Raw genomic sequence first — 24,200 nt, 5'->3', positions numbered from 1 at the left:
TATAGGCCGACCCGAATATAAGCCGAGGCACCTAATTTTACCACAAAAAAACTGGAAAAGTTATTGACTCGAGTATAAGCCTAGGGTGGGAAATGCAGCAGCTACCGGTAAATTTCAAAAATAAAAATAGATACCAATAATGTTTTTGAATATTTATTTCAAAGAAAAACAGTAAACTAGCGGTGTATTCAATGAAATACTTCACTCACCTCATGATGCTGATGTCCCACTGTGATGATGATGTCCCGTGCAGCCGCGGGAGCGATGTCCCGCCTCCTATGACACACGGCACAGTGATTCCTATCATTGGATCACTGTACCAGAGGAGGTGGGACATCGCTATGTGGCTGCTTGCCATAACAAGGAGGAGGTGGGACATCGTTGCAGAGCGGCAGGAGGGGGAGGAAGGGGAATCGTAAGACAGCCCTGCATTACATTAGAACGTGAGGAGGGGGGATGGTGCGGTGCGCGCTGCGCGGCAAACTGACACAGAGGGAGGGGAAACTCACAGGGGCACTGGGCCATTCACGAGTGTCACCCAGCGGCATGGCCCCGCCCCTTTTTCTCCTCCATTTCGGGCAAATTTTTCACTGACTCGAGTATAAGCCGAAGCGGCTTTTTTCAGCCCAAAAAGTGGGCTGAAAAACTAGGCTTATACTCGAGTATATACAGTAGCTCAGAGAAACCAAACCATTTTTTAAAAAACCTTGAAGGTAGCCTGATATAACCACATCATAGGTTTGCCGACACAAGAGTCTTTTATAAGATAAATTCAGGCCACAACAATGTTCATAATAGTGAGTCCACCACTGCAAAGGATTGTCTTTTAATGTCACATGGGATGGGAACCCTAAACATTCCCACTCCCAAGACTGAACTCACAGGTTAAGCCAATTGTAATTGAAAATTTATGGTTACTGATGCAGCGACTAAAGCAAGATGTCAAATTAACTGCAATTTTGAAGCATCTTTAAAGGAAGCCCTATATAGAGATGTTGCAATAATCTGATAATGAAGTGACATCCTGAACTGAGAGGCAATGGCTGGCGAAGATCCCCCAGCTTTTGTGTCTAAGGCGCAACTAGAACTCTCCTGGTTTTGAGCTTGGTCCCTTGACTAATAGTTCAGGTTGGCTCTTCACTTTATAGAAAGTATTACATATATTAAGTTATTTAAATCTTCTGTCTTCTAGGCTCCTTGATTATGTTTTGTGTGATTACCGTAGTGAAGGATGGTGGACTCTCCTGACTTCTATACTGTCCACTGCTCTTAAATGTTCCTATCTAATGGCCCAAATAAAAGATTATATTACATACTCATTAGAGCTGCTGGGCAGAGGTAAGCAAGGCATTTTAATTCTGTTTTCAATCAGAGTTTTTAACAGCAAGTGTGGGCAAGTTGGCAGGCATTTGGAATTGTGTGTGAACAGATACTATTTTATGGTAAAGGATAAATGTGGTAAGCCCAGAAAAATGTGAATAAGGAGCAATAAGGCATACTTTCTTTTTATGCTTTTATTCCTTGAACTCCCAATAAATTTATTGTAATTTTTTGTTGTCCAGGCACAAAGGTGTCCTCCGTAATAAAAATCAAACCATTTTGTGCTTCATGTTTTCCCATGAGGGACACCATTTATTCTTTGAATGCTATCCAAAGATTTGAAACCTGAAAGGAAGTATGGTAAACTTAAAATGCTTAAAAATGTTCAGACATAGGCCAGGTGTTCAGTTTACTCTTGATGGAATGCTGATGTGGATATAAATGCAATAGGTTTAAAGTAAAGTATATAATGTCTTATAAGTGTTGGGATTTGATGTTACACTAAATAATAATTTACTACTCAGAAAATAAAGCAAATTGCCAAGATCCCTGTCTCCCTCTCTTGTATGACTGGGAGAATTTAGAAGCTTTTATTCTCACTTTTATTTTATTGTCCTGAAGGCAGGACAAGAAGCAATGGATGGAAACTAATCAAGGAAAGAAGCAAGGAGAAATTTCCTGATGGTTAGCACAATTAATCAATGGAACATGGTGCCCCAAAACTGGAGGTTTTAAAGAAGAGATTAGATAACCATTTGTCTGAAATAGTATGGGGCTTCCTGCTTGAGCAGGGGATAGGACTAGAAAACCTCCAAGGTCCCTTCCAACTCTGTTACTCTTCTTAGATTAATTATCATTATTCATTAAAAAATGTGATTCTTAATTATGGGGTAGTGATTGGTTGGTGATTTCAATCACAAGGTGATTGAAAAGTAATATTGTAGAATTTTGCTTTATGTTAACTATACTAAAATTTAAATAGAGTTTATGATTTGGATGAGATTTAGCTGTAGTTAAACTAAATAAAATGGAAGCTTTTTATTTTTTGATGCTTATTTTCAAGAACAGCAACCATATGAGCTCAAATTACATTATAACATTTTCATCTAATGATTAATTATGGCTTCTGAACTCACCCAAATATAGTTATTGTTTTTTTTAATCTACTGTATGATTTAGTGTTTTATTCACCTAATAGTTGCTCAGTTTTCTACAACGTATAGATAACATATTGGATATAATTCCTCTTCCAAACATTTAGAGGACTATTTTAAAGATAACATATTGATGTTATTTATTCATATTAATATGTGTTTTATTGAAGCATCTACTTTGAAAGAAGATCAGAAATCTCGAATAGAAAAGAATCTGGTCAAAGTTCTTATGGTCAGTAGAAAGAAGCAAATTTCTGTGAAATAATCTGCAGAGTTTACCAGCTCTATGCATAGATTTGATCAGTTTAAATAATCTTGTTTTGAATTTAGAATGAGAATCCAGATCCTGAATCTGACTGTGATGTTGCTTCTGTAAAAGCTGCACAGAAATTGTGGGCTGATAGAGTATCCCTGGCAGGCAACAATATCTTTACAATAGAAGTACAAGATTTTGTTCCTTTTGGTATGTATTAAAACTTTTCTAACAAAAAAGTAGCACCTGTGTGAATTAGTGTTATAAAGGTGGAAGGAAAAAACAGCAGGATATATTTTAAATCCATAAATACTTCCATATTTTCTTTTCTTATAAAATGAAGTTCATATTACATACAAAATGAGAACTCGAAGAATAGTATATATATTTTAAAATATCTGAAATGCACTAATATATTGTAGAGGAATGCTTTATTAAAAGTCAAATATTTCTTATTCTTGATTTACTGTATTTTTATATACAATAAAAACAATTCCAAGCAGTTTACATTATAAAAAACATGAAATGTGATGCATAACTTTTCATCCAAATAAAATATAATTTCTGCTACAATGTGGTAGGTGTACTGGTAGCCATTCGTTACCAAAGGCCCTCTCAGGTACCTCTAACAACTTTTTAAATTGCATCCTAGGCTACTCTGTAAAGATTTCTATTCCAAAACATATATATTTATAAGGAATTCCTTTGATATGGGTCATAGATTTAAAAACAAAATTATACCCAAATTTTCATATTTGCTTTTAATTTCCTGCTAAATTGCAGTGTGGATAATCTTACCATTCATGTAAAATTCTTGCACGGGATTAGTGGCCCTTTTATGCACCATTACCTGTACCTTTAAAATACAATATTATTCAATATTCTGGGCAGCAGACCAGTTGTGCAGGTGCACATCTGCATACAAAAATGCAGATGAGGGAATGGAAATAGTTGTAGTAACAAGCTAAGTATGAGAAAAAATGGTTTATATTTTGAATGTGCTTTCAGCAGAGTGCTAGGTTCAAAAGCACCTCTTTCTGCTTATGTCTGAACGTCCAAGTTCTGTCAATCTTCATCTAATACAGGTAGTGTTTGACTTACAATCATTAATTTAGTGACATTTCAAACTTACAAAGGTCCTGAAAAAACAGACTTGTGACCAGTTTTCACACTTAAAACCTTTGCAGCATCCCCATGGTCACATGATCAAAATTCAGGCAATTGGCAGATGGCATGTATTTATGGCAATTATACGGTCCCAGGGTCATGTGATCATCATTTGCAACCTTTTCAGCTGACTTCCAACAAACAAAGTCGATGGGGGAAGCCAGATTTGCTTAATGACGACATGATTCACTTAATTGCAGTGATTTCCTTAACAATTGTGGCAGAAAAGTTCGTAAAATGGGGTGCAAATCTCGTAACAACAGCCTTGCTAAGCAGAAAAAATTTGGGGCTGAATTGCGGTTGTAAGTCGAGAACTACCTGTATCAGATAGAAATTGTTAAATATTGTAGCTAAATATAAAATATTTCATTGTTTTTGGTAACATACTTGTCCTCTGATTTTGTTTTGTTCCAAAACCTAGTGCAGTGTAAAGCTAAATTTCTTGCTCCAAGTTTTCATGTTGACGTACCAATTCAGTTTGATGTGTATTTGAAAGCTGACTGTCTGCATCCTCTCCAATTTTCTAAGTTGTGTGTCAATTTCAGTAATCAGGTAATGTTTTTAAAAATATTGCTTTTATGATTCATATGTGCTTAATGGAATGGGGTAGTTGTCATGGTATGTATTGTTTCCCCTAAAATAAGACCCACCCCAAAAAGAAGCCCTATCATGTTTTTGAATGCATATGCTCAAATTAAGCCCTACTTCCAAAATTAGCCCTAATTAAGACCCTGCCCATCCCAGGGTGTAGGGGGTGGGATGAGGCGCACAGGTAAAAATTAAGTTAGTATGAGGGTGGAGGGGCGGAGCTTCCCTACTTACCAGGCCTCACTCACCCCAAGACCTGACTTGCCTTCTTCTGTGGCCGCTTGCAAGTGTTACCTCAGGTCTCTGTTTCACTGTCATAGGCCTTCTGGAAAGCCCTCTGCAGCTGAGGGCTTTCCGGAAGGCATTTGTAGCTGATAAAAGAGCTCTGGATTGATCTGGAGCTCTGTTATCATTTGCAGAGGACTTTCCAGAAGGCCATTAAGGCAAAATGGAATCCAGGGACTCCATGCACGTCATTCCAGAGCCCGTTTCTCAGCTTCAGAGGGCTTTCTGGAAGGCTCTGATGGCAAAATGGAGGCTGGGAGCGATGCATGCGAGCGGTGGCAAGCAGCTGCAGAAGTGGGCTCCTGCTGGGCGGTGCTGTTGGTGCGGGGCTTCTAGTTATTTTTTGCATTGTCTACTTCTTATTTTTCTCTTACCATAGGAATACAATCAGTATTGTGTGGTGGAAGAAAATTATCCAAAATGTGACATCCTAGAACCATCTACACAGGGAACATTGTGTCTTATCCCTGGTAAGACAAAAAAGTTCACTTTCAAATTTGTGGCAAAAACAGAAGACGTGGGGAAAAAAATTGAGGTATGTTCTACAAGTTGTTATAAAAATATTAATGATGTTGGTTGTAGTTCAAGAATGTGTGAACAATAATCAGCTAATACAGTAGGGTGCCTTTTCTGCGAAAAATCAAAAGAAGATAAAAACTGGAGCCAGGACCACTACACCATATATAGTTCAGAAAAATGAATTGTGGAGTTTAATCTTTGGAAAAGTTATAATGACATTAATATCATCATATATTAGAATGCTATAACCTTTAGATATTCCTAAATCCAATTTATTCATTTGTATGTTATTAAGCTTTTTCCATGTTTCTTTTTTAACTTATTTACTTGTTTTAAACTATTAAAAAAAATATTTTAAAAATCTAAATAAAAACAGGAAGAGTCCAACTGAAATAAATTGGCTCTTGAATGTAATAGAATGTAATAGTGGCATCTTTTAAGATTGTGCACAAATTATAGTAAAAAGAGCATAAAATAGACAAATGCTGCAACCTAAGCTTTCAGAGAATTGTTGTATTTTGGTAGGATTCTGCTAGAAACAAATAAGTAATGGCTAGGACTCATTTATAAATGCATACACATCATACTAAAAGCAGTAATTTACTCTGTAGTATAACACTTTAAATGAACTGAAGGATGGGAAACCCGAATATAATCTTTTTTCTTTTCAGATTACCTCAGTGGACCTAATTCTGGGTAGTGAAAATGGCAGGTGTGTGGTCTTGAACTGGCATGGAGGAGGGGGTGATGCTGCTGCTTCTCGAGAAGCAGTGCTGGCAGCACGTTCCTTCAAGAGACGACCCAAACTTCTAAATAATGAGGTTCACTGGGATAGCCTTACAATTCAGGCAAGCACTATGTAAGTATGAATGGGTTCCATGGAGAGAAATAATTCTATGAATGTTTGAGGTTTGAGAATAGAATACAACAAGTAGTTGCTTTCCTTGTTCCACCTTTCAAGAAAAAGTTCATCAGAAATTGTGTCGGGGACTGAAAATATTCCACTGTTTAAGAAAATTATGACTTTGTGAGTTAGGATTCCCAAGTTCTGTAACAACAGTTTGGTAATATGTTATGTAGGGCTTTCACATTCTTAACGATGTTGTTCAAGATAATGTATTATCTGTATTGCAAGAAGCTCTGGAAGGCTTCTACATGATGAAAGGCATTTAGAAATGTTTTCAATACAACTTGACCTCAATTTATCACAATTGGGACCAGAATTTCTGTTGCTAAATGATGTGGTCCTTAAGCGACTCACAATATGACTGGGTCTGACTTTACAACCATTTTTACCGTAATAGTTAAGAGATGATTTTGCCTAAATTAAAGCATTCTCCAAAGTTGGTGGAGACAGCGGTCATGCATGGCTTAACTCAGCCAGTAACCAATAGAACTGAGTCTAACAAAGTGATGTCATCGCTTCTGAGGAGTGTCCTCCCGCTTTTTTAGACTCATTTTGATCGGAACAGGCTGTGCTAATTGCTCTCTCCTCAGCTTATCTATTTAAAATTACTGAATTGGCTACCTCAATCTGTTTTAATTGGCTTCTCTAAAAATATTACTTCTAAATTCCTAGTGAAGGACGGATTGTCGATAATAGCTCCTTTCAGAGCCAGGGCACTCAATTAGCCCTAGGGCTTTCCTGAGAGGGATTGTCAGGGTTTCTTTGGAGGCTTTCAGCCTCTTGACTTCGCCTGCGGCTTGCAAAGGCTTCCCTGGATGCAGCGCTGCCTAGCACTGGCCGTTGGAGGCTCCGCTTAGCGCTGCTGGCTCTCCCTCACCACCAAACGCCGTCACGGCTGCCAGGAAAGCGCCGGCGCTGCACACACCGGCGCTACTAAGCGCTCCCACCGCCGCTAGACCGCCACTGCTACCACCATGGACTCCACAGCCTCTCCTCAGGGCCCTCACTGTCCTCATTCCTTCCGCGGTCTTGGCTACCTCATGGTGCCCGGCCCATAGGCTCTGTAGCCTCAGCAACCATTTTGTTTTGGCGTGAAGACGCTCCGGTGGCCATTTTGACTCTCTCCTTCGGGACAACAAAGTCGTGAGTACAGGCCATGGCTTCCTCTCCTGCCTATGAGCCACAAGTTCCTCCAACTACCCTGGCCCCTGTTCCCACCACTGAGTCTCCTTCATCCAAGACCCATAAGTGCAGACCTGCCCCAGAGGCTCCCCCCACTGAGCCCTCTTCCAAGGCTCCCAGATCTAGTCACAGGACCACAGCCAATCCACCTTCTCAGGAAGATCGCAATGCCACTCAGGTTCCTCCTAAAAAGGCCAGGGGCAAGACCAAACACATGGAATCCCATCTGTTTCAGCCTCAGAGGACTGTTCAACCTAGTCCTCCTCCTGACCTATCTTCTGATTTGGAGGATGATCTCTCCCCTGTAGCATTCATTATCCAACCTGAGGAAGCCAGGGGCACAGGCGATCTGGCCTGTAGTGGGGATGAATCCGAGGGTGGCAGGAGCGTCACTCCTGATGGGAAGCCCTTGTAGCAGGATGATATCTCTCCCCCATATGCCGCCATTCCTATTCACTTGGCATGGCTGATATCATATCTGAGGCCATTGAACGAGGCATAGCAACAGGACTTAAGCACAGGTCTTCTAACCATTCTACTCCACGCAGGTCATCTTCTTCTTCTGGTTCCAAATGCAGGAATAGTGATCTCTCGGCTTCTTCATCGCATGAGTTACCTGGCATGTCCTGCCAATCATCGGTTTTCAGAGAGGAGGAATGCCCTGCACGGGATTCAGATTTTACGGAAGACGAGGGCCTTCCCCCCGACCCAACTACCTTTGTCGGTCTCTTTAAACCGGCTGTCTTTCGGTCTCTTCTCTTGAAGGCCAAGAAGATCGCTGGCATTCCTTCACCCAAGGCTCCTCAGAGAATGGAAGCAGACAAGGCAGACACCACTGACCCCGTCTTCATCCAGTCTAAGGTGGAAAAGGAGGTGATTCCATCGCCCAGACTCTTCATAGACATGGTCCAGAACCAATGGGCATCACCAGGTACAGGCCCCCTCCCCAATACCTTGGGCAAGCGCCTGTATAACATGGGACCAGAACTCACCAAGGCTCTAGAAGTACCTTCTATTGACTTACCTGTAGTTAGCTTGTCCTCTCCTAACGCAGCCTTGGCAGCTCCTGAGGAGGCTCTTCACCCTGAAGACAAGAGAATAGAACATCTGGTCAAGGGACATCAAGCCTCGGCTTGGCCTGTCAGGGCAGCTATGTCTGCTTCTTTCTTTAGTCGCTCTTCTCTCTTATGGCTAAGCAACTTCAAGGGAGACTTCCGGCCCAGGATTCTAGGGCTCGCAGGGACATTAACAAATTGAAGGCGGACCTAGAATACACCGCAGATGCCTCCTCAGACGTGGCCCGTTTCGCATCCAAAGTCATAGCATCCTCTATCACCACTCGCTGGCTCCTCTGGCTGAAGCAATGGCAGGCGGAGGCCCGAGCCAAGTGGAGACTGGCCTCCTCTCTCTATTTTCCTCCCTTCTCTTTGGTCCTCCCTTAGTACCTCTACTAGTAGAGTCCAAGGATAAGCGGAAAGTCCTGCAACTGGCCACTAAGAAGCAGGAGGGTCGGAATCAGTCCTTTTATCGTAGGCAGCCCTTTCGTGGTCAGGACAAGGGTTCCTCCAACTCCCGCAATGTCAGGCTTCTCCCAGACAGGGCCCCTCCTTCTCCAACAGATCAGGCAGAAACAACCAGAGATTCCAGCCCAGAAAGTTATTCAGGGACAATATCAACCTATACGAGGCAGAAGTGACTGCCTGGAGGATCTCCCGATGCGGGATGTCTAGCAGCCTTTGCAGATCGTTGGGACGACATCACCAACCACGCGTGGGTCAGTTCCACTATGAGATTCGATCTTCTCTTGGACTTGCGCTCCAGCCCTCCGAACCACTTTGTGATGTGCCCAATCTCCAGGGACCCTCACAAGAGGCTCCTAGTAGAGCAGGCCATCCATCATCTGCTCCACATTCGGGTTATTCAACCTGTGCCTCCAGGCCAGGTGGGATGGGGTTTTTACTCTCGTCTCTTTATCATGCCAAAGTCTACGGGGGGCTGGAGAGCAATTCTCAAATTTCTAAATCAATTCATCAGGTACAGGAGATTCAAAATGCTCTCTCTCCTGTCAATCCTGAAGAGTGTGCGCAAACACGATCTCCTCACATCAGTGGACCTCATAGAGGCTTACCTCCACGTACCCATTCACAAGCAACACAGACGGTTCCTACGCTTTGTCTATGCGGGCTGTCACTTTCAGTATCGGGCCCTCCCCTTTGGGATGTTATCAGCCCCAAGGATTTTCACCAAACTCCTGTCAGTCGTATCAGCCCACTTGCGAGCCAGACCCATTCGGATCATGTGCTACCTGGACGACATTCTCCTATTGTCCAGGTCACACAACCAGGCTCTTCGGGATCTCCAGGACACCTTACAGGTGTTTCAGGAGGTGGGATTCTCCATCAATCAGGAGAAGTGTCACCTTGTCCCCACCTCATGTCTGGTGCACTTGGGAGCCCTCATCAATTCTTCTCAGGGGAAGATCTTCCTGTCTCAGGAACGCCAGATCATCCTCAGAGACTTGGCCAACAAGGTGCAGAGGAGACAGCTGGTCCCTTTTCTCCAGCTGTTTCAACTGCTGGGGAAGATGGTCACATGCTTCTCCATCGTTCCTTGGGCGCGGCTTCACAGCCGCTGCCTTCAGTGGTTTCTTCTGCCATTTCAGAAAACCAACAGCAGCTGTTCCCTAGTGAAAGTCAGGTTGACACCAGAGGTAATCCAATCTCTGGACTGGTGGATCTCCCCGGCCGTTTTTCGGAGGTCCCTCTTCAGGGAACCTCCATGTCTGGTCATGATGGACACGAGCTTAACGGGATGTGGCGCTCACCTGGAAGATCAAGTGGCTCAGGGTCTCTGGTCCAATTCCGACCTTTCCCACAGTATGAATTGGCTAGAGTTGATGGCCATTCATCTGGCTCTCCTTCATTTCCAATCCTCACACACGTGCTGATTTGGACAGACAACACAACAGCCAAGGCGCACGTCAACCGCCAAGGGGGGAACGAGGGCGGTATCTCTCATGGAGTCTGCCTTTCGCCTAGGGATCTGGATGGAAGCCAATCTTCTCTCTCTCCATGCCGAACACATCTCAGGCACCGACAATACCTGGGCAGACTGGTTGAGCCACACAACAATCAATCTTGCGGAGTAGAGCCTGAACCGTCGCATCTTCAGACAGCTGTCATCCAGGTACAGGACTCCGGTGCTAGATTTATTCGCAATGGCATCAATAAGCAGCTGCCCAGGTACCTGTCTCGTTACACGACACCAGGCGCAGAAGGGACTGACGCCTTAAGGTGCAGGTGGCCTCACGATCTCCTGTACGCCTTCCCTTCCTTCCCCCTGATACAGAGGGTGATTCGGAAAATGATAGAGGAAGAGGCCGAACTCATCCTAATCACCCCTCATTGGCTGCGCCGACCCTGGTATGTGGACCTGGTCAATCTCTTGGTAGGCCCAGCGTGGCGTCTTCCAATGATAACGTCCCTTGTTCATCAGGGGTCCATTCACCATCCCGACCTGTCCTGGCTCTGTCTGACTGCATGGAAGCTGAACGAGCGGTCTTGAGGGCGGCTAACCTTTCTGAGACAGTAATTTGAACTATTCAGGCTTCTCGTCGCCCAGCCCCTAACAGAATCTACGAATCAACATGGCAGACTTTCATTACTTGGTGCCGCTTTCGAGATGCCACCCCCTGGAGGCTTCGGTCCCCCAGGTTTTGGAGTTCTTGCAACAGGGGCTTGATAAGGGGCTCTCGCCAAACACCCTACAGCGACAGGTGTCGGCTCTCTCTTTGGTTCTCTCACTTCACCGGGATGAGCCTCTTTCCTTGCACCCTCATGTCTGCCACTTCATTAAGGGCGCATCTAATCTCTGCCCTCCTGTCATACACTGTTTCCCCTCATGGGATCTAGCCAAAGTCCTTGACTTTCTCACTGAACCGCCCTTTGAACCTCTCAGGTCAGCCTCATTGCATCACCTTACGCTGAAGACAACCTTTCTGGTGGCCATCATGTTGGCACGGCGAGTCTCGGAATTGGCGGACCTTTCCATCCAATCTGACCTGTGTGTATTTCACCCGGACCGTGTAGTCCTTCGCCTTGATCCCACTTTTGTTCCAAAGGTAAATTTGGCCTTTCATCGATCTCTAGACTTCACTCTTCTAAATTTCTGTCCTAATCCTTCTCACAGATGTGAACGCACATGGCACAGGTTAGACGTGCGACATGCTCTTAAGATCTATATCGCCAAGATGGCCATCTTCAGGCGCACTGAAGCTCTCTTCATGTCTTTTCCTCCCACCAATAAGGGGCTAAAAGCTTCTCCATCTATGGTTGGGCACTGGATCCGATCTGCCATTTCAAGAGCTTACTTGGCACATCACCTCACTCCTCCATCCAACATCACAGAGCATTCCACACACAGTGTGGCTACGTCGGTGGCATGGACAAGGCAGGCCTCGGTGGAGAAGATCTGCAAGGTGGCCACCTGGACTACTTCTACTCCCTTTATCCGCCATTATAAGGTGGATAGATACGCTTCGGCTGATATGGCATTCGGACGACGGATCCTTCAACAAGTTCTTCCCTCTTCAAGCTCCTAACCCAGTCACATTCCAGCTGGGGACAGGCCTAGCTCTGATACGTCCCATGCATGACGGCTGTCTCTACCAACTTTGGAGAACGGAACGTTGGTTCTTACCTGATACACCCCTTCTCTGGGCAGGTGGAGACAGTGGTCATCCCCACCCTTTCAGGCTCTGACCTAGTTCGCAGAGGGAGATGTGGGAGAAATGCTGGAGCATCAAGGAATTGAGAGCAATCGAATAGCACACAGCAGTTTACTTATCTCCTTCATCAAGAAAGCGGGAGGACACTCCTCAGAGGCGATGACATCACTTTGGTAGACTCAGTTCTATTGGTTACTGGCTGAGTTAACCCATGCATGACTACTCTCTTCACCTGCCCAGAGAAGGGGCGTATCAGGTAAGAACCAATGCCCCTTTTTGTGGCCCTTAAAATAGCTTCTAATGGCTACAGGAATACCATCTATGCTTGTTTGTACACTATAAAGAACATATTAGAAGAGGGTAAAAACAGGAAGAGTTTGAAAAGTATACACAATAGTTTGAACTTACTTGCCATGCCTATAGAATAGCTGTTACTATACATGCAGAGGTTTGTAGAACAACAGCTCAACTAAGGAAGAAGATAAAACTAAGCAAGATGACTTGTTTCTTGTTTTTATTCAAGGATCATTTCTAGAGTGCCTAACATTTCTGTCCAGCTTTCTCATGAACCTCCTGCCCTAATGAATGAAATGTATTGTTTGACTGTGACAATCGAGTCACATGAGAAGACAGTTGCCAAAGATGTAAAGCTCACAGCAGGCTTAAAACCAGGTATTCACTATGTAACATGATATACTGGCTCAGTCATAATCCTCAAGGAACTTCTAATTGTGGAGAGGTTTAAACCACTCCCTTCTCTTTTATTAATAGGGCAAGTCAATAATTCAGCAATTAGATAGTAGAAGACAAATGAAAAGGTCATTTAATAGCTAGATTTCATGAAGTGATATGCATATTATTTAGATATGCTAACTTAAATATTTGATGACTTTGAAATCTAACATTCATTTATATAAAATGGTATATTTTTACTTTAGCAGAATCTTCTTCAACGTAGTGCTTACTTATGTTTTACCCTACTATAGTTATTCCCAATTGGCACATTCTGCCATTTCTTAGGGCATTAGTTGGGAGAGCAGGTTTTAGAACATTGCAACATTTAACGGTGTAGATTATATTATATCTTGACTTGCCTGTTCTTTCACTGGCAAAGCAAAGTCAGGAATTTTCAGAATGCAATGTTGTCACTAAGTGACAGTTGTGAATAACTAAAGTTCATAACTGAAATAATTTTCTCCATTGATAATTTTGATACTTCTAGCGTTGCCTTAATATGGCGATTCTGGGTTGAAAATTAGAGACTTGCTTCAAAAATGATGGTAATTGTCTGAAATCTCGTAAAATATATTATTTAAAATAGGTTAAAGCTTCGTTTTGTGTAAAAGGAACGCATAAATATGCATCTGAAATTCTTAAAACTCGCATGCATTTCATTTGTTTACTGGCAATAACACATATTAAAATATATTACATTCATACTAAACTTAAAATCTGCATTATCTTGATAAGTGCATCAGTCATTCTCTAAATAAATATTTACAAGCAAGAGACACACATATATAGTACATATAAAGATATACATATATTCTCTTTATATATTCATACACATTGTTGTCTCCTAGGCCAAGATGCAAATTTGACTCAAAAAACACATGTAACTCTGAATGGAACAGAAATGTGTGATGATTCCTACCCTGCCTTGCTTCCTGATATCCCTCTGGGAGACTTGCAGCCAGGTGAAAAGGTAGTGTGCTATGTTATCAGTATATATTAAATATGACATATTTAAAACTATTTTGGAGACAGTAACCCCAATACAAAATCTGTTCAGTTTTAGAATTCTTCTATGAACAGGGTTAGTTCTGTATACAGTAGAACCTCTCATCATGAACGCTTCTGACCACAACCAAATCAGGTTCCGACTCAAAAATTCACATTTTTTCCCCGCAGCCAATTTCCCCTTCTGCGCCACTTTTTTGCAAGCACCAAATTCCCAAAATTAGGTTCAGATCACCATCAAATCGGTTTGCAACCAAGGTTATGGAACAAATTATGGTTGTGACCAGAGGTTCTACTGTATTGTTCTTAGGATGAAGACCTGTGAATAAGCAAGCTATTAAAATAGAAATTGATTTCAGAATGTCAGCTTCAAAGATTTATTCAAATAGCAAATAATAATCTGCCCCTTTCTCATAGTACCATTAGAAGCAAATTAGAAAAAAAAGATGGGATTAATTTGCAATCAGAACCCAAGAATTTTTTAAAGGTTATGCACATTTTTAAATTGAGCAGTATTTTAAAGTCTTTGACCTTTTATTTATAACTAGTTTGTCTGTCTGTCTGTTTGTTTCTTTTACAGTTGGAAAAAATTATATATATTCACTGTGGAACAGTTGGTACTAGGATGTTTCTTGTGTATGTTTCTTACCTGGTGAATGCAGTCATTGAAGGAAAAGAAATTCTTTGCAGGTGTCACAGGGTATGTTGGAAAACCTAAGTTAAGGGTGGTTCAAGACCACCAGCTTGCAGTTGATTGAGTATCACATAAACATTGCAGGAAATTAAGGTTTCAATAATATTGAATTGATATTTTAATATTCATTTCCCTATTTTCTCTCTCTCTCTCTCTCTCTTTCTCTCGCACACACACACACAAACACACGCACCTGTTAAATGTCTCTGTGAACTCTGGGGGATTTATAAATGCTTCTAATTAAATAAAGTATGATTGAAAGCATACAATATTTATAATATATTTACATGTTTATGTGCTTTAGGGGGATGGTGCTCAGCATAAACATTCTGAAACCTAATTGTGCTTTGCTTTGGGGGAGGGGCCCACTAGACATTACTGCTATTTCTGCAGTGTTTTTATGGGGAGTGTAATAACAGTATTAAAGGAATTTTTGAAACATTTGTTACCAGATGACAATCCGTCAGAAAAAGAAAATAATTTTGTCTTTTTTTTTAATGTAGGATGAGACCGTTACTATAGAGACAGTATTTCCTTTTGATGTAGCTGTTAAATTTGTCTCAACTAAGGTATGTAGAAAAATACTGAAATAAAACATAGCCTTATAAACAACATGAACAGTAGAATAACACTGTTTCTCTTCTTGACAGTTCGAGCATTTAGATAAAGTCTTCACCGACGTACCATTTTTACTGATGACAGATATCCTCAGTGCTTCACCCTGGGCCCTTACTATTGTAACCAGCCAGTTGCAGCTTGCACCTTCAGTGATTCCAGTGGACCAGCTAGAGTCCTGTGTAGAAAATGGTGAGACACAACTGTTTATTTTTAGATAACCTGCTTCTGGGATGGCAAAAATTACTGACCTTTGGAAAAGTGCATCTGGTGAAGATACCACTTTTCTTTAATTTCATCATTTAAGTTACATAAATCTTGTATGAGGTACATTTTAAATTGAGGTTAAGCTTACAGTCACTATTTTGTTTTTTGCTGGAATTCTAATAATCTTTCTCTACAATCTGATATAAAGTATATCAGAATTTATTGACTGCATCATTTGATCCCTTCTATATAAGTTCCCCCCTTTTTTCCCACAAGAGAAGAAACAAAACAAAATGGACTTGTGCTTCTGTCTGCATGTTTTTATTCTCATTCTTCTTGCTATGTTTGCTTTGTGTGTACATAATATATAATAAATAATGCATGAAATAGACTTTCAGATTTACCCAACATTTATTATTTTTTTCAATTTTTTAGATTTAATCTGACTTTTCTTTTAGTTGTTTTACAGACAGGTGAAAGTGCTAGTGAATGCTTTTGCCTTCGTTGTCCACCAGTGACAACTGGTCAAGGTGGAGTTGCTACGGGATGTTATGTAATTGTCTGGAAAAGGTAACTGCTACTTATTTACTTTTTGTAGTATTCCGATGTATTATTCTCCTGGTGGATTAATATTCTATTTTAAAGGCGTTAGCATTACAATTTAAACATTCCTGTATGCCAAGTGAAATATCTGCTGCCATTTCCTCCAAAATCTTAATCAAAAAAATATGCAGGTATGTGTCCAAGGTGGTAAATATCTCTGTCTCCAGTTATTCAAAGCATACTATCAAGCAGACCAGGGTGTTTGTCCCTTCTTTTAAATTACCCTATAGCAATAGCAGTTAGACTTATATACCGCTTCATAGGGCTTTCAGCCCTCTCTAAGCAGTTTACAGAGTCAGCATATTGCCCCCAACAACAATCCGGGTCCTCATTTTACCCACCTCGGAAGGATAGAAGGCTGAGTCAACCCTGAGCCGGTGAGATTTGAACAGCTGAACTGCAGAACTGCAGTCAGCTGTAGTAGCCTGCAGTGCTACATTTAACCACTGCGCCACCTCGGCTCTAAGCCTAAGTTTTCCACCTCTTTTGCCAAGCTCCTAGTCTAACTTAACTTTTTAAACTGGAGTGCTACAAAACAAAGAACCAGCACTGTTTTTATTTCTAATAATGCCTGTGGATGCTAACTAAAATTTATAAGCTTTGTTAGAAAATAAAAACAGATAGATGGTTGCAGTAAATTATTTCTTGGCACCAGGTTATGCTCCAGATAATATCGATTTTTTGAATGAGTAGACCTCTTTGCAGCCACTTCGCAAAAGCACTCACTGTATGCTTTCAAAGTGTACCAAGCACTTCCAAAAGATAAGGGCTTTCTCTAGCAATGCATTTTGGAGAAATGCATTAGGAATAAAGTAAAAAAAGTTTCCATAATAGTAACGCTGAAGAGAAGAGTTGATACCAAATGTTGCTCAAAGCAGAATTTTGACTGATTGCCATAAGTTCATCTTTCTGGTCTCTTGATATATTGATGCCTCAATGCTACTGGTAGAGCTGATTTATTGGCTTTTTCTGACTGTCTAGTTCTTCTATGAAACTTTCTGGGCCAAACCCATGATTGCAGATCCATGTGACCATGAATCTTTCTGTCTCAGTATGAATTGACCTGGCTTTCTTCAATATCCCAGATGCTTTGTTCTATGGACTCTGCAATGATTGGACAACTTTGCAGCCTGAAATATTTTGAACCAGACTTAATTCGTATTCTGTGAAAATACCTCATAGGGCTGGTGATAAATGGGCCTGAAGAATCCCAGAAAATATGCAGATAATTTAAGAGTTTCATTCACAAAATGAAATCTTTTAAGTTTATGTTCTGTATTTCACCCATATTTAACTAGATGCCATTTCTGTACATTTTACCAAGTTGAAATCAAGAACCGGTGCCTTTAGCCTATCAAGAAACCACCTGTTGCAGAAACTGATAAATGAGAGAACCACATTTGTTTTTGTTCCAGTATTCTTTGTGCGTTAATATTTCATCATTTTCTGATTACTATAAATAAATTTATAGAATTTATTATTATGGTTATATATTTTTGTGTTACATCCTTATATTTTAAATTTGGATTTCTTATAATTTTCCTATTTTCAATTATTTATTTGCTGATATTTTTATAATGATTAAAAATAAATAAATTTAATATTTTTTAAAGGAGCTCAGCTGTGGAGAGCATACCTGTAGTTAATACTTTGATCACACTGCCGCATGTAATCACTGAAACTATCCCACTCCATGTTAATGCAGGTAATATTAATGAGTTATTGATACATGACAATTCTCATACGTTACAGAACTTTCAAAAAGTTTATTATAGTTAGGGTAAAGTATCTGGGAGAAAATCGGGAAAACTTGGAAACAAATCACTTCTCAGGATCATCATATAATTTTTGCTTAAGGCTTTGAATTCTCAAAATCTCCTTTTTTAAAATATAAGAGAAACAATTAGCAGAAAGTAGTACATTCTCCCTACCTTTGCCTTCCTCAAACTAGCAGCTACAGTGTATTCAACCAGAGTATTTACTGGGCATCATTAGAAAAGACTGTCCTGCAGTTTATTCATTGAATTCTTCTTACAGTCTGTACTATCAATGTGGTGAGATTACCCATTGAATAAGTTTTTCATTTTGTACTTTAGTTTCTGTCCTTCAGAGAGTAAAAGTTTAGTTTATTGGATTGGTCTAAGAAAGAATATGTGACCCAAAATCTGCTGTTGGTTTTAATAATACAAACAGAAAGCTCCTGTTACTGCTACTTTACTCTTATCTCCAAAGATAAAGTTGCCTTTGTTTGGTTTGGTTATTCTTTTTGGTGAGCTTTTTTGACATGCAGGTTCATATTTTGATGTTATACTCATATTTTAAGTATCGCTACTGTTACTGTGATATATGGGAAAGGCTTAAAGTATTTGTGGTTTGACAGGATGTGAATTAAGTCCAGCAGGCAACTGTTTTCCATTGATTTGCTATTGCCTTTTCAGTATACAAAAAGAAAACATTCCATTGGTTAGCTCAGTACCATTGTTTTAATCACTTTCTCATAATGATGATTGACACATGATTAACAGTGGAATTTCCCTCACAGCACTTTTCAGTGCTGAGTGTTTGAAAAGAGAATTATGTTTTTCTCAGTCTCTCTTCTTAGTCATAACGTTTAAAACTTGTAATCTTTTAGTCTATGAGTATGTAATCCTAAATAGTATTCATATGTTCCCGTGGAGCTAAAACAGAAATAATAAATCCCATTTATTGAAACTCATGGAAATTATTGTTGTGCTTTCTTTCCAAGATTTGCCATCATTTGGTCGAGTCAGAGAATCCTTACCTGTAAAATTTCATCTGCAGAATAAGACTAATTTAATGCAAGATGTAGAAGTAATTGTGGAACCTAGTGATGCCTTCATGTTTTCTGGTCTTAAGCAGGTATGGATCATGATGCATCTAGATTTTTAAATCTTCATTTAATTCTGTTAATGAACTATAAGACTCTTAAGAGAAATTATACAACTAATATGCCTGTGTTACAGAAGAAACGTGCATTCTCTTTGCCCTGTTAAATGTAGGGTAGGAAATGAAGTTTTAAATATAACTTGAATGCAGTAAAAGTGACTTCTACTGAATCAATACTATTTCTGAGTCAAAGTACTATAGATGAAATGATATTGAACATGCATCTGATGCTGGCCTTTGATATTACAAAGATAATGTTGCAGATTAATATGAAGGTTGAGAACTTTAAATTGGAAAAAGTTTTGCAAAGTTAAAAAAAACTTTTAGCAGTTAGTCTACATGTAATTAAGGAACTTACTGTGGGATGTACTTTCAGATAAGACTGAGAATCCTTCCTGGCACTGAACAAGAAATGTTATACAACTTCTATCCTCTTATGGCTGGATATCAGCAGCTGCCATCTCTCAGCATCAATCTGCTACGATTTCCACAGTTTACTAACCAACTGCTTAGGAAATTTATACCAACACACATCTTCGTCAAGGTAACAAATAGTGGTAGCAAAATAACAGTATTTAAGGTTCTTTCAACATGTGGTTTGCTCGTAAGGATAGTAAGTTATTTTAAAATGATTTTCAGTGGAATGCTAGAATGGATTTCTAAAATAGGTGCAACTTTTGGTGAAAATAATAAAATATAAGAATGGAATAATGGAAGCATTATGATAAGCTTGCTATTGCGTAAAATAAACTTTTTCACTCAAGTTTTTGCCTAAATTCACTAGTCTAAACACTGGAGGAAAATGCCATTCCGTGTTCTGTTTTGATAATGACTAGTTGAAGCAAGTTTTCAATCTAGAATAAGTCTCATTGGATTAGGAATGATCATAGTCATAAATGCAAATAACAGGAATTGGAAATAATGTAATGTCATATTGCAGCAGTAAGGGTACTAAGAACTATGCATGTGATAATACAATTATTTAGCTACCAAGACATTAGTGAAGGGCTCTTTTTTCTTCCCCCTCCCCATTTTGCATAGCAGGGATTATCAAAATAAGTAGAAGAAACCTGTCCAGGCAGAGTAAATGAAATCTTTGAAAAAAATGTGATGTGCTTTTTGTGAATTACATTGCAAAACCCAACTTAATCCACCCTTTATGGTGACAAGGCTTTGTAGGCTACTTGTTCACAGTACAACCAGAAAGGACGGGTATTTTTCAAGAATTCTGACAGTCAGAATGCCTCTTAAATCAGTTATTTACATTTGCTGCTAGCTAGGGATGTATGCCTTCTTTTTACAGAGAAAGAAGCTTATGAGTATATTCCTAAACTGCAGTATCTTCTAGGTTGTGCAGTCTGTTTTTCCTAAGTTTTTTTAAAAAATTCAAATGCTTAAAATATAGACATTTGGTGCTTAAAATCTTCCTTGTGTTGTACAATATTGTAATTTTTCTGATTACATAGTAAATGTTTTCTGCTGTAATAGTTGTTAGTTTCTAAAAATGGTAGATATGGAACAGAAGTATAACAACTTGTCATTTTCTATGCATTTCTATCAGTAGATGATAGTTTCATAATTACTTTGTCAATTTAGTCTAATTAAGAATTATTCAGTGTTACCAATCTTAATAGGATTTGCTTGCTGTTACAATACTTTCAATGGAACATTTGGGGTCATGCTGCAGTAATTGATCCTAAAATAATGGGAAATTAATACATTATAGATATTGTGTAACTCTGTAGAGCCCTATGTAACTGTGGGAAAACATATATTGAATTGAATTGAATTGAATTTATTATATTTCTATGCCGCCCTTTTCCCCGAGGGGACTCAGGGCGGCTCACAACTCAAGTCGGGGGGGGGGGGGAGGGGATACAAATAGGGCAAAAAAGACATGGACAGACAATACCACAATTTAAAAGCAACTCAACAGACACACCATTCGAGCGGGGACAGGAATTCATCAGCCCCAGGCCTGTCGGAACAGCCAGGTCTTGAGGGCTTTGCGGAAAGCCTGGAGGGTGGTGAGGGTCCGAATCTCCACGGGGAGCTCGTTCCAGAGGGCCAGAGCAGCCACAGAGAAGGCCCTCCTCCGGGTGGTCGCCAATCGGCATTGGCCAGTAGATGGAATTCGGAGGAGGCCTAATCTGTGGGATCTAATCGGTCTATTGGAGGTAATTGACAGCAGGCGGTCTCTCAAGTACCCAGGTCCAATACCATGATATATATGAAATAATGGTCTCTTTATTTCTCTGAAGCCACAGGGCCGTCAGTTGGACGATGCATCTATTGCTGCTGCGTAACTGAAGATTCATGCACAAGGGAAAGAAACAGTTTTGCACAGAGTTAATAGTAGCCTTTTTTTCCAAACTTTTGTTTGTCTTCAGCTACAAATAAAATTGCTTTATATTTAGATTGGTAAAAAATTGTGAAATGAATGAAGTATCTTGTGGACTTGATTTTGATAATTAAATATATAAAAAATACTGTGCTATTATTTAAAACAAGGATTTTCTTTATCATTGACTTTCCTGAAATTAAGTAAATGGAATATTTTGACAACATGGGTGAAATTACTAATATATATATATATGAAATGTTCGCTTAAAAAAAAAGTCGGTCGCTTTTGTTGTAGTTACTGATTTCACTACTATCACAAATACTTTAGCATTGACATTGTTAGGCTTACAGAACCTAATTTTATATAATACATTATGAATATCAAATATATTCATATATTTGAAATAACAGTATTTATACACTTTCTTCCTTCTTAGTAGGCTATGGCTTTTCATATGAGTTGCTGTGTTAAATCATCAACATTGTCATTTTCTATATTTGAGAGACCAGTTAATACTTGTTGGCTCTGTGTGAAACTGCTTTTGACACATTTTCTCTTCCAAAGTTAGGAAGAGGCAGTGATACTATTTAGTATAAAGAAATTACTCTGTAAAATACTGAGACGCTTATGGTACTTTAGAAAAAATATAATAAAACTTGGCAGTGGAAGGAACAAATTACATATGTTGTCATTAAATATTGTTAAAAAGCCATTCACTTGTATATAAGAAATGCTGATCATCCTTGTGGAACTGTCCCATAAAGCCATTGCCATTGCAGATTTTTTTTTTTTTTTTTTTTGAGTAGGCTGAAGTTGTCAGTATTTTTTTAAATAATTTACAGCAAGTTACCAAGGAATGTTTCAAAAAAGTGTACAACCCTGGGCTGCTAAATATGAATTGCAGACCATTTTATGGAAAAGGTTTGTATGCTCAGGAATATCCAACAGCATTCAGTCTTAAAGCTTTTGCCTAATCAGTACTCATCCTTTTATCAGCTTTTTCAACATGCAAATATCAGATAAGAGAAATTCATCCTATCAATGTTGATATAAGATGATGTTCTTAATATTCATATTAAATCATGTAAATACCTGTTTTGTGAATGATTTTTCTATTGTTTAATAAATTAATTTAAGCTTTAGTTTCTGGTCTCGTGACATTTCTCCTTTTCCAAAGTGATATAGTATATCCAAATGGTTGTGTGAACTGGAATATTTCATAATATAATGAGCTTTCTGTGCCATCTTAAATAAATTGATGGTATTTTGGTTCTTTTTCCTTTTTTGTAATATGCAGGTAAGAAATACAGTAAATTCTAGGTCTATGAAGAACTGCTAGGATATTAAATGGAAAACATTTTCATATCCAAAATGCCATCTAAATATTAAGAGTAAGATCCTAAAAAATTAGTTGCCACTACACAGTTACAACTGAGGTCATCAGATGATGCTCTACAATTGCATAAATAAGTAAATAAACATCTACCAATATTAACATACAATGATATAATTCATACGAGCAATCATTCATGCTTAAAAACATCTTGGATTTTTTGGTGGGAGGTTGGTGGACTTCATTAAAAAATGCATGTGGACAAAAAGATGGAAATGGTCCATCTTTAATTTTTAAATATGTTTAAATTAATATTTAAATAGCCAAATGAATACCATACAAGATATTTCCTTCTAGCAATAATCAGCCAATTGCTTTTAAAAGGTTCAAAAGAAGGGCATCAAAAGACGTCTTAGAGAAAATAGCACTCCACTATTGAGGCCCTTAATACCCAGAAGTCCATTTGAAAACTCTTCTAATCCTCTGAGAAAAATCATCTTTTTGTTCAAGCCTTGGGCAATATCCATTATTGAAATATAAGCTTCTTACCTTGCCTATGTTTTGCCTCCCTTTTCTTGTCATTTTTTAAAAAATTTGTAAGGTCAAAAGGTCTGTTTGTAATATTTGCTCTGTTCTGTACTAGGGCATCAGTGGCATGTCAGATTAACATTAAAGAAGAACATTTTTTTGAAGAATTTACTAGTACAAAGGAAGGGTAAAATAAATCTGAAAATGAATAAGAATAAGCAATGATATTTTAAGTTTAAAATGTGTCATTAATTTTCAAACAGCTGATGAGATTTCATTAGGCATCGTAGAACTGTAATTTTCAGAAATTTTATTAGGTATGAGCAAACTTGTGATAGTTTGTTTAAAAATATATGCCTACAGTTTTTAAAAGACTACTGAAATAGTGAATTGAGATCCACTTGGTTTTTCCATTTTATTTGTGTTGTGTCACTTTTTTTATTCTCAGAATGATGGCAGAATGTTACAGGATGTGTCGAGACCTGAGACACTGGTACAATCGAGCTGTCTATCTTCACTGAAAGGCTATAATCTAAACAGAAATGCAATTAGGGTACCTAGCTCTAGTCTTCTTTTGCATTCCATTTTTTTAAACTTTATTTTAAATGTAACATTCTTTTGAAATGCTGCTTTTTAAATTTTCTTTACATCTAGTTTATGCTAAGTATTTCATTCAAAATTATTTTCCTAATAGATTTATTTGAAAAATATTTTTGTACTATTTGCGTCATCTATACTTAATTTACATCTAAAGTACATTATATTTTTTTAATGCCATTGGGGTCAGCAAAGTGTCAGCGTTACTCCATTCCATAATTAGGGAAGAAAACTAAGAGACTCCATGAGTTGGAAATTCAAAGTACTTTTACTAATTATAAATGGTAAGCAAGCAGTTGCGAAGCAAAGTCTACTTAATAAGGCGCGAAAGCGATTGATATATAGAATAGCCCATTCCCCACCCCTTAGGATTATAGCTCCAGGCCAATCATAAGTCCTTCAAGTGTCAGGTGTGAGATAACTTCAAAAAGACAGGCCAAAGATAGAATGTCGAGGCCGTTGATGCAGGCGGGAACACTCACGCATGCGCAATCCCAATATCTGGTACATCCTAGAACATTCCTCCAGCAC

General features: G+C 39.1%; 1 protein-coding gene across 1 annotated transcript in view; it reads left to right on the top strand.

Moving 5' to 3' along the window:
• Window positions 1-22,300, top strand: part of TRAPPC11 (trafficking protein particle complex 11) — a 44,491-nt gene extending 22,191 nt beyond the window's left edge. The window contains exons 15-30 of the mRNA XM_032223706.1: window positions 1,193-1,338; window positions 2,645-2,706; window positions 2,805-2,937; window positions 4,316-4,446; window positions 5,147-5,302; window positions 5,958-6,145; window positions 12,625-12,773; window positions 13,685-13,806; window positions 14,422-14,541; window positions 15,039-15,104; window positions 15,186-15,342; window positions 15,816-15,927; window positions 17,574-17,665; window positions 18,707-18,840; window positions 19,244-19,411; window positions 21,129-22,300. Coding sequence (XP_032079597.1) covers window positions 1,193-1,338; window positions 2,645-2,706; window positions 2,805-2,937; window positions 4,316-4,446; window positions 5,147-5,302; window positions 5,958-6,145; window positions 12,625-12,773; window positions 13,685-13,806; window positions 14,422-14,541; window positions 15,039-15,104; window positions 15,186-15,342; window positions 15,816-15,927; window positions 17,574-17,665; window positions 18,707-18,840; window positions 19,244-19,411; window positions 21,129-21,173 — 1,981 coding nt within the window. The 3' untranslated portion in view covers window positions 21,174-22,300. The remainder of the gene's footprint in view (window positions 1-1,192; window positions 1,339-2,644; window positions 2,707-2,804; window positions 2,938-4,315; window positions 4,447-5,146; window positions 5,303-5,957; window positions 6,146-12,624; window positions 12,774-13,684; window positions 13,807-14,421; window positions 14,542-15,038; window positions 15,105-15,185; window positions 15,343-15,815; window positions 15,928-17,573; window positions 17,666-18,706; window positions 18,841-19,243; window positions 19,412-21,128) is intronic.
• Window positions 22,301-24,200: the final 1,900 nt, after the last annotated feature.

This window comes from Thamnophis elegans, chromosome 9 (genome assembly GCF_009769535.1).
Source record: "Thamnophis elegans isolate rThaEle1 chromosome 9, rThaEle1.pri, whole genome shotgun sequence".
NCBI lineage: Eukaryota > Metazoa > Chordata > Lepidosauria > Squamata > Colubridae > Thamnophis > Thamnophis elegans.
The sequence above is the reverse complement of the archived record's forward strand: the minus strand, read 5'-3'. Positions and strand labels throughout refer to the sequence as shown.